The following is a 14,370-nucleotide window of genomic DNA, read 5'->3' on the forward strand; positions in this document are numbered from 1 at the left end:
AGTCTAAATTTAAATTTGAAAACAAACTGTTTACATTCCARTTCTAAACAGGACAAAACATTGAGTGGAACGCATTCACCCTGAATCAACATGAAGAAGATTGGCAATTCTTTTTGAAGCAAAGAGCTGCTAATCAGATAATTACAGGAGCCCACACTCTGTTTAGCAGATGCTTCCATCTCCAAGGAGGAGCAAGGCCTAACTTGAWGAAGAACAGAAAGAATGTGTCCTAGATAAGAAGAAAACAGACTAGCTTTTGKGAGAAAGATAAAAGCTATCTGGACCTTTGGAGGAATTCAAGGGAAGGACTGGCTATAAAAGTGTGATTGTTCCACTAAGGACATCCTCAAAACTGAATGTAATCTGTGACAAAAGACACAGACATTCACTTGCCAGGTGGGTATGAGGAAAATTCACAGCAAGTCAGACAGATGAGGTGAAGTTGACATGACTTCTCTTCAATTTCTTCTCTGAGTAGGTAGTTGGATGGAAGTTCTTTGTGTTTGAGTGAGTGTATGTGTGTGTRTTTGTTTTCTAGTAATATTTACTTACACTATCTTGGACTCACGTATATCTGCAAAAGTCAAGCAACATCAATATGTTAAAGTGAGATTTTGTTTTTATTTCCTTAGAGATTTCAACCAAAAAAACAAAATGGGTGAAGAGAGCTTGAAGAAAAGAAAAGGAGAGGACAAAGGAAGAGAGGACAGACAATCCATTCATAGTCATGAACCCCAAACGATGAACCTACAAAAGCAGGCAAACTTTTTTCTTTTCCTCCTGTGAAAAACGAGGTTCACTCTCCTGTTAATATTTAAAGGGTTTTAATAGATGACAATAGGGTACATAAAAGCAAAAGGATACCACATCGGGTGCTTGGCGATCTGCCAGAGGCACRCCAGGTATTGACRGAAACCTCTTTAAATACATTCTGTGGTACATCAGCCTAATGCCTATTCATAGACATTTATGCATATTTAAACTTGTCTAGTAACTGCTTAACATGGATCTGCCTTTTTACAGTCTGGTTGTTTACCAAAACTTCAGCAGAGGGTCCTTGTCGATAGAGAAGTATTTATAACAGGGGTGCCAACACTCCTGATCTTTCCATGCAGATAAGCCCATCCGAAGGTTGGGGGTCTCACCACCACACTCTTTTTGCTGGAAACGATGGATGTTTTACAAGCTCCTCTGACCAGAGATTTTTTCTAATATGCATACCAAAGMAACTATTCTGGCATTCCTCTTTTTTTGGCCAGGTTCTTGATAGCCTTGGGGAAGGTGATCCTTTTCTCATGCATTCCTTTCTCCTTTTTTWATCTTTTGGTCAGTGTAATTGCAGCCAGGGCACCATYCATAATCTCAAWGTGTCTCCCTGTAGCTTCTTGTATAGTTTTGCTATAATGTGCAAAATAAATTCTACATGGAAAAGTTTAAATCACAATCTACAATATTTCAGTTATTGCAAGATAATCAAAAGTGTTTTATAATTACATCTGAATTACAAAGAAAATAAGAACAGTAATTATTTCACAATCATATTTACATAACTAAACTTCTTCTACAAGTAAGACAACATTATATCATGATGCACAACACATAGCATCTACCTTTAATCTCTGCGAAAACCAACACTACAATATGTGTTTATCACACACATAGCACTGGTCATGTGAAAGCCAACACTATGATGTATGTTTATAACACTCCTTTTGTCTATGTGTAAGGGGTTGGCAGACTGAGGCAGAAGGGGTGTATATGCATCAGAATGCAAAAACTACCGCTGTGTCCCAATTTAGACAAAATATGCTAGTATCTCAAGAGTGTTGCTGGTTTACAATTTCAGAAATTGCTAATTACTATTGTTAAATAGCTCTGATATAAACAGAATAAAACCCCAAGGATATGYCATTGAAGTTATCAGATATAAAAATAATTCAAACGATTTATTCTAAGCTGAGGTATTTAATAAACTTTACTTTTCTCCACATTTTTTCAGAGGTTTTAGTGGGTTGTCCAGCTCATTGTTTCTGAAAGTTTATMAGTGTTTATAGTCATGAAATAGACACTGATACTTGAAGATAAGTGAAAATCTGTCTCCTCCAGAAAGTTACACATGCTTTAGAAAATATTTGTGTCWCTTCCTCTCAGCAGGGAATGTAATTTCTCTTTAAATTAATTTAAGTAACCTGGAAAAAGATTATCTATGTGGTTTAAGTTTGGTGCCAAGACTGGAAAAATAYTGATGCTATTAGAGTAGTCGTAACTATCAGAAAATATTAAGTAGCCATGCCACTTTTTTTAGCAGTACCTGCCTCAGTTTCAGTGTTTTCATGTAACAYTATAGGTCACCGCAGAGTTAGGAGAACAGGATCTTATCACCACCCACCAGTACCAACACAATTCCAAMGCACAAATATTTAAAGCAAGGAGAGAAAAACAGCTGGTCAACAAATGAAAGACATGAAAGACAATTTCTGAAACTTAGAAGATTCAGAATTCATTGAGTGAAAAATAATGTAGTAATTGAGTGAAAATAATGTAGTCATTTAAACAGACAGCAAAGGGCAAGTTCACCCACACAAGGTTATATTTGAGACTCATACAATCCAAAAGACAGTTTAATAAAGGAAATAGTCAGGCAAGATATAAACAGATGTGCTTTTGAAAACAGCAGTAGTATGCCACAGGATACATATGGATCTGGGGAAGAAGAGTGAAACTTTGCAAAATAGTTTAATATGTATCTTTATAGAACCTGTGTGTTGAAAGAAAATAAAAACAAGACAGTAATGGTAATTACTCTAGTTCTATGATACTGAAAATTGATTGCTGAATTAGTAGAAGGTGCTTACAAACATATCTCATTTTATTTCAAGGTGGGCCTCATTAGTGGAATCTGTATGATTGTTGGCACAATTATTGGTTCAGGTATCTTCGTTTCTCCAAAATCAGTGCTTGCCAATGTTGAAGCTGTGGGTCCTTGTTTAACCATCTGGGCAGCCTGTGGAGTTCTGGCAACATTAGGTAAGGGAGTCAACAAAGAATCTGAATCTTTGCCTTAAATCTTTATATCTGGAGTTTCTGCATACTTCTCTCATTTCACAAATTAGGCAATGGCACCTCAACCAAAACCAATTAAATCCTACTGTATATATGCACAGCAGTATTCAACCATAAATTTTAAATGGGCTGTTTATAAAAACAAATAAAGCTTTTAAAATTGTAAATCACACTCTCAATGCATTTTGAAGGAAATTTTTAGTTTTGCCTGCTTCATTCACTGACTAATAATAATGCTCTTCTTCATAAGTAATGGCAATATGTGAAAATTACTGGTAGTGAGCTGGGTACTTTCTGCTACCTTTCTACTTCTGTAATTCTAATTCTATTATCTGAAAATTTAACACKAAGGACCTCAAAATACTTCAAGGAGTCTAACAAAGGAATTTTTGAGCAGTTTATCAAGGGGGACAGCATACAGAAAAGCCTTAATTCAAGATGTCACATACACCAGTAGACCTGGAACTATCAGTGTACTTTAAGCTTAGCAGACATTTTATTTCAAAATTGTGCAGCAAGTCAGTTTTCTCAGGTTTCCAAAAGGTATGTCAGCCAGTGCAGTTCTCACATAAATGCTTCTTGGAGTGTTCATTTCTTGAACAGAAATCCAGTGAAATCACAATATATATTTGTACTGGTTTTGGTGAAGTCTTAAATATCAGTAGAAGTAAATTTTACATTATATCTTAATAATTTTAGGGTATTTTCTTCAACTGCTCACAAGTAATTAAAATTTAATGTTGCATATACAGTAAAATACATAGAAAACMTGAAGAGAGTACTGATGTAGTGTATATATCAATTCCCTTAACTTTTCTACCTATTAAAAAATGATCACGTGTTCAAGCAGTCCCAGGTTCAAAAGTGYATGAACTAAACCTGCTTTTCTTGTTATTCAGGTGCACTTTGTTTTGCTGAGCTTGGTACAATGATCACAAAGTCTGGGGGAGAATACCCTTACCTTATGGAGGCATTTGGCCCAATTCCAGCATTTTTATTTTCTTGGACAAGCTTACTGGTYACAAAACCCAGTTCATTTGCAATCATCTGTCTCAGCTTTGCAGAATATGCATCAGCTCCTTTTTATCCAGGATGTGATCCACCCCAAGTTGTCATCAAGTGTCTTGCAGCAGCTGCTATTGGTAAGACTCACTCTTTTTTAAGGTAGACCAGATCCAAAATTGTACAGTAATTTGTGTCTGGCCCATCAATAAACACACTGCAGCACCCTGAAMCTTCCTTAAGGTCATCTTCACAAAGACAACAAAAATCTTTGACACAGTCCACTGAGTCCTTCCCACAATAATTAATTCAACAACATAAAAACAATAGGTTTAAAAATGCTTTGTTGATAGTCCAAGGGTTTTTTAATTCTTCATTACGATAAATACAGCTGTGTAATGAATGCTGATCTCTAGCAGAAAAGGAAGAAAAAATAAGTGTGGAAATACTGGGTTTTTATTTATCAGAATGTGAAGCAACTTCAAAATATTTTTTTGTGAAAGGTACTATCAAAATCTAATTAATAAATCTGTTTTTCCTCACTATTTTAAAAGTTATCCAAACACAGTAAGTAAAAACTTTATATAATATAAACAAAAAGTGTGTGGAAAAAGCAGTACAGCAAATAGGGAGAGTGGCAACTTTAAAAAAAGTTCTGATAAATAATGCAAAAATATATAATTTGATTTCTTTTAGTGGTAATTACAATTGTGAATTCACTGAGTGTGAAGCTGGGAAGCTACCTCCAGAATTTTCTCACAGCTGCTAAAATGATCATTGTCGCAATCATTATTGTAAGTGGAATAGTTCTCCTCGCACAAGGTAATAAAATATGTGTTATTTGTAAAAAAATATTTTAGCTTTTGCTATTATTATTAAAAAATTTCCCACTGATAGAAATGACACAGTAATAAGGCACAATCCTTAATCTCTTCATTCAGTGTTTTAGTTCTGTATCTCTCGGGAACTATGGCATTTTCTTTTTGAGAAGTAGATGGGTGGAAAGTGCAACACTGCAGATCAATTAATTCAAAAGYGTGTTAGTTGTTTTTATCAGTGAAAAGTTTCAAAACATGAGACATATTGGAATGTTTTTTCATCTGGTGGGGATTACAAGAATTAGTTTCAACACTGATTAGTAATCTTCATGTTATTTACAGGGAAAACTGAAAACTTCAAAGATTCTTTCAAGGAYAGTAAAATTTCTGTTAGCTCTATCAGTTTGGCATTTTACAATGGACTCTGGGCGTATGATGGATGGTAAGGAATCCTTATTAGCCTCAACAGTCACAGTTTAACAGCCTTTAACTGGTTTACTCTCTCACTGTAGAACTCTGAAAAAGTTAACAACTGACTTGTTATTAAGAATGTATTGATGAAGTCTGGAAAAGAACACTAGTCTGATTAAAAGAAAAAAACACCCTCTTTTAGTTTTTTATTAGGGAAAGAAATTATATTAGATCCCAAAAGGATTACGATTACTACTGCTTTGCTGCTGAAGGTGCTTAGATACTGTAGTAACGAGGAGAATGTAACAGAGTTTAATTCCATCGTATTTGGCAAAGTAGCTTTCCCTATAAGTTATCCCATCAAATATTATTTCTTGTGAAATATGTAGTGATGTTTGATTAATACTGGAGAACATAAAAAAGAATATTGTATCAGAAATTATAAGGTTCAACTCACAGATTTCTTCTTAGGGATTGTCAGTTGGTATAGCATTCTGTTGGCACAAATCCATTGTTGTTCTTAAATGTACAAACTGCAGAAGCCTGCATATAGGTCTGTACTTCGGAAGCAAATAAGAATATAACCTTGATCTTCCACATAGCAATTTCCATTTAAAAGCTTTTAAAACTGAATTTATTTTTAAATTACTCTTTTGCATTCTATTTCCAGTCTTGAGTGTCTCAACTCAGGTGTGGAAGTCTGCTAATTCAGACATTCATATGGACTTTTTAAGTCAAAGAAGCTAACCCCAAATAATTATTTGTGTATGTAATCACCAGGTACTAACATTTGAAAAATTGTCTTTTGAACTGTAAACACTAACTGCACATTTTTAAAGTGAATAAATAAAAATCATGTTTCAATTGGTCTACGTGCTCTAGCAAAAATGAGTATTTGGAAATTATAATTCTGATMGGTATAACCCTTAAAAAGGTTTTTATGCCAGTTTTCTTAACACAGTATGACTTACAGAACAACTGTAGTACCAGCATACTTGCTTCACCSCTTGCCCTTGGCACACTCATGTTTTTAATTTCAAAGGCTCAGATACTGCAAAGCTTGAAGTTGAAAGGAAATCTTGTAAATCTGAGATGTCTGCCAAATTTTGGTTTGATTATTCTGGGATATTATATCCAAGATTTCAAAGTCTCAGAGATATTAGAAAGAATGCAGAAAGAGATGGTGAATCAAGAGGCAGAGTTTGGGATAAGACACTCACACAGGTTTTGTTCTGCAGTTTTCCCACTTAAAAGATTGATTGTACCTTTTTTTTTTTTATTTAACTGAAAATATAAAAAACAGTAACACAAGAAATAACATGTCACCTCATAGTACAATCGTATTTAAACACCTGACTGCTAAAATGTTTTTTCTTTCCAGGAATCAACTCAATTACATCACAGAAGAACTTAAAAATCCTTACAGGTAAAACTATGTAGGAAAGCAGTGTTTTTSTTGGGAAAAATCAAACACTTAATATTTTTCTACTAGCAAGCACATATTGTGGTTTGTTTTTTAAAAGCACTAGTTATTCAAGGTTTGAGCACTAACAGAAAAAGCTAACTAGCTTGTATTACAGGTTTTGTAACTTTACGTAAATTTGTATTTTTCCKTTTTTATAATCCTGATTTCCATAGCTCTACAGTACATTAAAAAAAAAGTAAATACACCTAAACAGCATATCAGAAAAAATAAGAATACATAGTTTACTGTGACAACGCTACCAGTGAAACAGCAATGCTGATGGGGTTTTACTTTTCCATTYCTTAGAAATCTACCGCTATCTATAATTATTGGAATCCCCTTGGTTACCGTTTGTTATGTTCTGATAAACATTTCCTATTTCACCGTAATGACATCAACAGAACTCCTGCAGTCCCAGGCAGTTGCTGTGGTAAGCTCCTTTATTTTGYATAGAATATCTAATTAAGACTGTGTGCATCGAAGTCATGTTAGTCATTAAGTTGCATTAATTTTTCTTACAATTAATTTTAGTCTTAGCTGTTAGTGTCACTTTTCCCCCCATTATCTGTTATAATTTCTTAATCTAAAATTTCAGTAATGCCTAATTTAAAGAGTAGTTCTATTGTATCTCAATGGGAATAAAAGAAGGAAGCAAAAGTAACGTAGTCTTYAGCAAAAGTTTTGCAAGCATTGCAGCTCTGACATTATCTGTTTTCCATGGGCATCAAAAAGATAGAAAGAGAAATAACATCTGACAGTTGCTTTGCCATTTTCAGCATTTCTGAGAAAGAAGCMTATGCCAAATGACAGTAGGTCAAAGTTTGTTACTCTGGAGATAACAGCAAATAGTCCATCATTCACCTCCACCTTATTCTTTTTTATTTTTTTCCATAACAAATTTGGAAGATATAATTTCTACATCATTGCAAGACATTTACAGGTAAAATTAGAAACTGTATAAGTTTCTGAAACCTTAAAAAACACATCTGTCCCTTCAGTTCCACTCAGTAAATTTTCCATGTCTATGAAACAACTGTTGAGGTCATGCAACAATTTTTCTAAATGTTAGGTTTTGGGGAAAAAACCCAGTAGGTGACAAGCATGCAAAATACAGTGTAACACAGTGAAGAAGTACATTTATATTGGAATGCTTTAAATTTTTTGGAAAATAAAAGCTTTTAAAATTTAGATCTTCATTTCAGCACCTTGTCTGCACTGGGAGGTACAGCAAAGAATGTATCAAGTTACATCTGGTTTAAGAACTCGTCCTCTTCGATACACTATTAAATTTACAATCTGAACAACACACATCAACTAGCACTGAAATTAACAAAATCTCAAAACAGGCACTGAGTAAAGGCAGCACAGCAAAAGGAGTGTACTGTACAGAGAGGTCTGTACAGTGCTAAGTACCATTTGAGCTTCCTGCTTCTAGACAAAGAAACATCACTGACATCTGACTTGTGCAATGCCAAAATTCATTATGTTTGACTTACTAAAAAAAAATTTTAACCACTCCTAGCTAAAAACCCAAACCTACCTGTCAAAACCATTTAAATTCAAATTCATTTGCTGTTGCTCAATGTACCTACATAAGATCTAGTCCACCCTACAGCAACAACTAGGATAACATGCCACAGGTGAAAAYTCCAGTGTAGTGAAACACCAGAGGGAGTTTGTCCCATACTTGTTCACCCCAGTCTCAGGCTGTCATGGTCACTACTAATATTACTCCCAGAGAGGCTCAAAACAGCTTTTTGCATGGACAATACCCTGCAGCAATGTCATCTTCCTTCTTATTTTGCAAACACATCCCAAAACAGGTGTCTTGAACAAAATTTAATTTCTGTATATTTCTTACATCTCTCTTCCAGTGTTTCCTACAGATGTTGCATGATAAACATCATGTCAATAATAATCCATTCATTTTATAGTGGTCAGTGAATTAATTCAGGCCTTTTTCAGCAAAGCATTCTTTAACAACACAAAATATACAACTTGTGTTTATCCGTTACATAACTCAGATACGCATTTGCTTTACCTACAAAGAAACTCTAACATTACTGACTATACTAAATGGTAACTAAAATTACAAAAGTGATTAATTTTAATCCTCATATCCCAGACATTTGGAGATAGAGTCCTTTATCCAGCCTCCTGGATAGTTCCTCTCTTTGTGGTATTTTCTACAATTGGATCTGCCAATGGCACCTGTTTTACGGCAGGCAGGTAAGTCCCCATTCTAAGTATGTTCAAATGGATGTTTTTGAAGCATGGAAAATTTTATAGACATGAATCTACAGACATAAAGACATTCTTCTGATCCACATTATTAAAAAAAGTAATTTTAAAATGCCTGTAAATCTAGCTATGTTGTTTAATTTTCAAAAATAAACAGCAGCTAYTCAGGTTTGAAAAATTAGAAAACATGGTTGTCATGGTTTGAGCCCTGGCTGAACGCCAAGGCACCTATAACGTTTTCCCCCCACCCCCAGGAGAGATAGAGGGGAGAACAAAAACCCCAATTAACACCAAGATTTATGGCTTTTAAATAAGATAACGTATTGAGAGAAAGATTTTCATGAATGGTCAAACAGGCTGGAAAACTTAAGTTGCAAAATAGATTTACTACTATAACTACTAGTTTTGCTGCTGCAAACTAACTTGTTTTGAATTCTTCTTAAATACAACACCATACGTCATCACACAGGTGTAACCAGTATTTCTAATTGGCCCAGGCCTGGCCAGCAGCAGTCCATCACCCTCAGAGCCATCATAGATTGGCCCTAAAACACAGGRGRCAGGGCTCCTTTGCTGGACATGATGGAGAGAGCTTCCAGAACTTYCYYMSAGSAGYCATCTTTGTGGTTTTGTGGTCCCATCCCCCACCACTAAAAAACTGGRCCRAGCAAAATCACCACAATGGTCTCTTCTTAATTCAATACCAGTATAACACAAAAGGTTTTTTTTTTTCACCCRTTATCAATTTTAAAGCTGAGAATTAAAAAGTTAAAAATTACCAGTAAAAACATGACTACACCAGTAAAGGTAACTGAAAAGCTATTCCTTTTTATCAGTTGTTCAATGCTTCCTTTTCCTATTTAAAGTATTTTCAAATTTCAAATCCATCTGARCACAATGGGCCTGTAAAGATCATTTTTTGACAAAAGATTGTCAATATCACTTTTTGCTATGAGGAACATTAAAAAGGAAATGTTTAATTAAAAGAGACACAGTAAGTAATATTTCCCAAAGTAATTTCAAATTATATGTGCAAAATAACGATTCTGAAATTAGTTTCAAGTTACTCTTCTAATACTGGTTCAGAATTTGTTTTAGCTCACTGCTTTAATACTAGTTATTTCCTGTATTTTAAATTGTTACTATATTCTTTTAATTCAAATGCATATCAAAGAAAATACTGATGAAATAAGTCACATGTCTATTTTTAGTAATGCCACTTGAAGTCTAGGTGCCACACTAACTACATTGCCTTGTTTTTGTTTTGTCAGACTTGTTTATGTTGCAGGTCGTGAAGGGCACATGCTAAAGGTACTATCTTACATCAGTGTTAAGCGCTTAACACCRGCACCTGCTCTCATATTTTATGTAAGTATCTATTCTAAGTACGAAAATTATGAACAAAAATTCTCCAGTAATACATACTTTCACCATTTTTTACAAGCAGCTTTGACATATATCTTTAACTACCTAGACAAGAAAATTGCCCAATACATTTTGGAAAAGAGACTACATAAAACCCCAACTTCTCTAATTTGAACATATACGTTCGAGAATTAGGTGTTAAAAATAGAAATGGTTAAGAATCAATGGCATGAAAACAAAAACTGAAATGAATTGTTAGTGTTAGGGAATCCTTTCACAGGATGCTTACAAGCAAGCTGTCACTACCCTGTTTCTYCCATGCAGGAATATATCCTCCATGCAGGAAATTTAAATTTCACCAAAAAAAAAACCAAAAAAAAAACCCAGTCAGTAAATGCATTTAAGGATAAATCTAGATCATCTTGTTGTTTTTATTTTACCCATTTATCTTCAAGGCAAAACAAGATATATTCAATCCCAGTTGCATAAAAACCCTAAAAATACATTTTATATCTTCAAGATGTTCAGTCAACAATAAAACAGAACAATGCATAAAAATTAGAAGCATTTTGGCTTAAAACAGAATTAAGAATGCACAAAAAACTAACCACATTGGTAGGATGTAGCCATAATTTTTAAAAGTACTGCAATAACTTACACCACCCAAACATTTAAACTTATACCTGAAAAAGGCCTRGAAATAAAACCCCATAGATCCGTGTCTATAGAGCAGGTATTTGTGTATTGCAGTGCTAGTATAGTGCTGGAGGTGAGGGGGATTTCTCCTCCTAASCCACCTGCCTTCACTTAGAATTGGTAGTATTTATACAGTAAGCATGGTGTAACATTACCATTGTCACTACACCCCCCCCATACGCCCACTACCATACGTGGGCACAGAAATACACGATATCACAGTTCTGCAAGTGCACATGGGTCATCCTCAATTCGGTGGTCGTGGGGGTCTCCCTCTAATGAGATACCATCCTCTTCATCATGGTGGACTTTTCMCCTTTGTCTTCAGGGCATGCRCAGTTGTGATGTTCATGGTTTTTTCTAGTCCTCCAAGTCTTCATTTTCCATTATTTTGCTGACTGTCCTGTGCCTTTGCCAAGTTCTCATTAGTGCTCTCTACTGTTCCTTGTTTATAGCATCCACCTGTCTGCTTTCTTCAGAACTTTTTCTGATTTGTGCTCCTTGGCAATTTTTACGTGTTTACGTATTAATCCAGCTGGTTGGATTACATCAAGCTGGTACACTATATGTTGCTAATACCCTATATAAAAACTTATAACAATATATGAAAAAGCTATCATTGATAATATATTGAAAGCTATTACATTATATATTGATAATATATAAAAAAGTTTATAGAAAGTTTTCAATCATAGGCCTCATAAGCACCTCATCACTTTGACATAAACCATAGGTATAAAAACAAAGGCATTCACAGTTCACTCTGGAACACTAAGCATGCAGCTGGATTGAAACATAAGTAAAATTCAGCCTTCTTCTATAATAGATACACTAATTTTTGTTTTCCTTTTTAGGGTACCATTGCTATTATTTATATTATTCCTGGTGACATTGACACACTCATAAATTACTTTAGTTTTGCAGTCTGGATATTTTATGGTTTAACTGTATTTTCACTCATTGTTATGAGGTTTACAAGGAAGGAACTCAGGAGACCTATTAAGGTAAGTTTTGTATGGCTTTTCCTCTATTCCATAGATTCTGTAACATTAATTCACCCTAAGTGTCTGGATATTTAAACAGCAGCCTTGGGCAGTGTCCTTGTTTTTTACTCTCCTTACCTGAAAACTAGCTATTTAATTGTAGTTCTTCACTAGGACTAAGCTCATGAGGACTGGAMAAAGATTACAGAATGTCAATTTTCACGTGCACAGACCACAGGGCACAAGCCAAATTTTCAGAGATGGCTAACTGCAGTCAGCAGACTACTATTGAAAGAGTATCCAAAATAAGACCCTAGGTCATTGCATGTAAGTCAGGTCCCAGGTTTATGAAAATGCAAACTTTTACACTGCAATTTGCAATATAGTGTAGGCGATCTTAGTGGATAATTTAGCAGAAGAGATTTCCCTATCCATATTTTTCCTACTCCTTCAATTGCCCCATATAATTCCAGAAATTTTAGAAGGAAAAAATGCATAAGACAATCAAAATATTCTTTCATACAGGCAGTTTCTGTAAGAACAGCCAAAGAATGAAGAAGTGATTTTATTCTTTGTATCTTGCAGATACCCATCATCATTCCTGTCATAGTGACACTGGTCTCAATTTTACTGGTATTGGCACCAATCATCAGTGCACCTGAACTGGCCTATTTGTACTGTATTTTATTTATACTTAGTGGACTTATAGTTTATGTGCTTTTTGTTCATTCAAAATTCAGCTGGGCCCAAAAAATATCAAGTAAGTATATCTGAGCTAAACAGCTCCAAACTCAACAGAACGTTTGCTAAACTTGAGATTAATTACTACAGTAAAGCTCATTATCTGGTCCACCCCATCTAAAGCACATGAATGGGATGTGGAGGGAAGCAATTTCTCTAACATGTAACGGRCTTTATTGAAGCCTGTATTTTATTCCTTCCTGTTGAAAAGAAGTCATATGTGACTTAAGGAAAAATTAAACTTAATTCACAAAAAAACCCTACATCACTGTAGTAGCATAAAGAAACGGACTTCAAAAGTTAACAGAAATAACTAATCTGTAAAGTTAGTTTTCCAATTACCTGCATTTCAAAAAATTATTTTAGTGATTAACTAAAATTAGCAAACATAAATTCTTATGCCACCAAACACCAGGCTTTTACCTCTGATTATTAATTTTACTATACTTACTAAAGAAAATGTTAACAGCATTAAGACAAAAAAAAAATCACAATGCTGAGTACAGTGAAGAACCCAGCATGACTTTTAATAAACAGATTGCATAGTGTCCAGAGAAACTCTTTGATATTATCTCGGGTAAAACAGGATACATAGGTATTTCTAAGAGGCTAATTGGAACYAGCTGAATACAACAGACATTCAAAAAATCCATCACCTGTCTCTCCTGGGACTGTTAATTATAATTTATTCATTATAATTAAATAATTATAATTAATTATAATTTTAATTATGTAATTGGAAGCATTGTACTCTAAAGTAAGTTTGGAAATGTGAAGCGCTGTAGTTTGCATCTTAAAACTGTTTATTCCCCACCTTTTATTTTTTATTTTGAAATAAGAATGCAGATAAAACAGACAACTATTCAGAAGGATAATTTGCTCACTTAGAAAAATAACCTGAATTGAAATATTGTTCTCTCATAAAACCACTAACAATAAATATTTTCCTCAGAGCCCATCACTATGCACCTCCAGATGCTTTTGGAAGTTGTTCCAGAGGAAGAAGTTATTGAATGAAGTATTTTATACTATCAGCTTGTTTTTAAGTGCTACACTTGTTGAAAGAGATTCAATTTAGTTTGGCATACATATATACTTGCTAAATTGTTACATTTGTACTGATGCATTAGCAACACTTTGCTACTTAAAAACATTAAATATATGTAATAAAAGATTTCTGAGTCAGAATATAGTGTCCAGCAAAGCCGTTTTCATTATTAGCTGTTAAGTTGTGGTGTCTTGTTTTCTGAATTAAAAAKAGTTGAGAAACCTTTTCAGTTATGAATATGGCAAAACTTAGCAGCACTAGTGTCAAGATGCTTTTGATGACACTATGGAGAGAGAACAACACAGTTCTTACAGCATCACAGAAGGGACAAAAGCTCTATCCTCCAGTTCTTAGACCAAACATTAGCTATCAAAAAGTGAAAGACTGAGAAATTGGGAATCAAGTGAAAATGCAAAGCACAGTTAACAGAGGCCCTTTCCTCTCCTTTCCTTTCCTTTCCTTTCCTTTCCTTTCCTTTCCTTTCCTTTCCTTTCCTTTCCTTTCCTTTCCTTTCCTTTCCTTTCCTTTCCTTTCCTT

The 14,370-nt window shown here is 34.5% G+C and overlaps 1 protein-coding gene across 1 annotated transcript; it reads left to right on the top strand.

Annotated features, from left to right (window-relative positions):
• Positions 1-654: 654 nt before the first annotated feature.
• SLC7A9 (solute carrier family 7 member 9) lies at positions 655-13,831 on the top strand. The gene is made up of 12 exons (XM_057386254.1): positions 655-759; positions 2,880-3,027; positions 3,963-4,205; positions 4,762-4,887; positions 5,226-5,325; positions 6,676-6,720; positions 7,066-7,189; positions 8,885-8,988; positions 10,272-10,368; positions 11,916-12,065; positions 12,630-12,804; positions 13,738-13,831. The coding sequence occupies exons 1-12, from the start codon at positions 655-657 to the stop codon at positions 13,800-13,802; spliced, it is 1,482 nt and encodes a 493-aa protein (XP_057242237.1). The 3' UTR covers positions 13,803-13,831.
• The last annotated feature ends 539 nt before the right edge of the window (positions 13,832-14,370 follow it).

Source organism: Malurus melanocephalus, unplaced genomic scaffold, assembly GCF_030028575.1.
Source record: "Malurus melanocephalus ecotype Western Australia unplaced genomic scaffold, MMel_1.1 scaffold_940, whole genome shotgun sequence".
NCBI classification, from domain to species: domain Eukaryota; kingdom Metazoa; phylum Chordata; class Aves; order Passeriformes; family Maluridae; genus Malurus; species Malurus melanocephalus.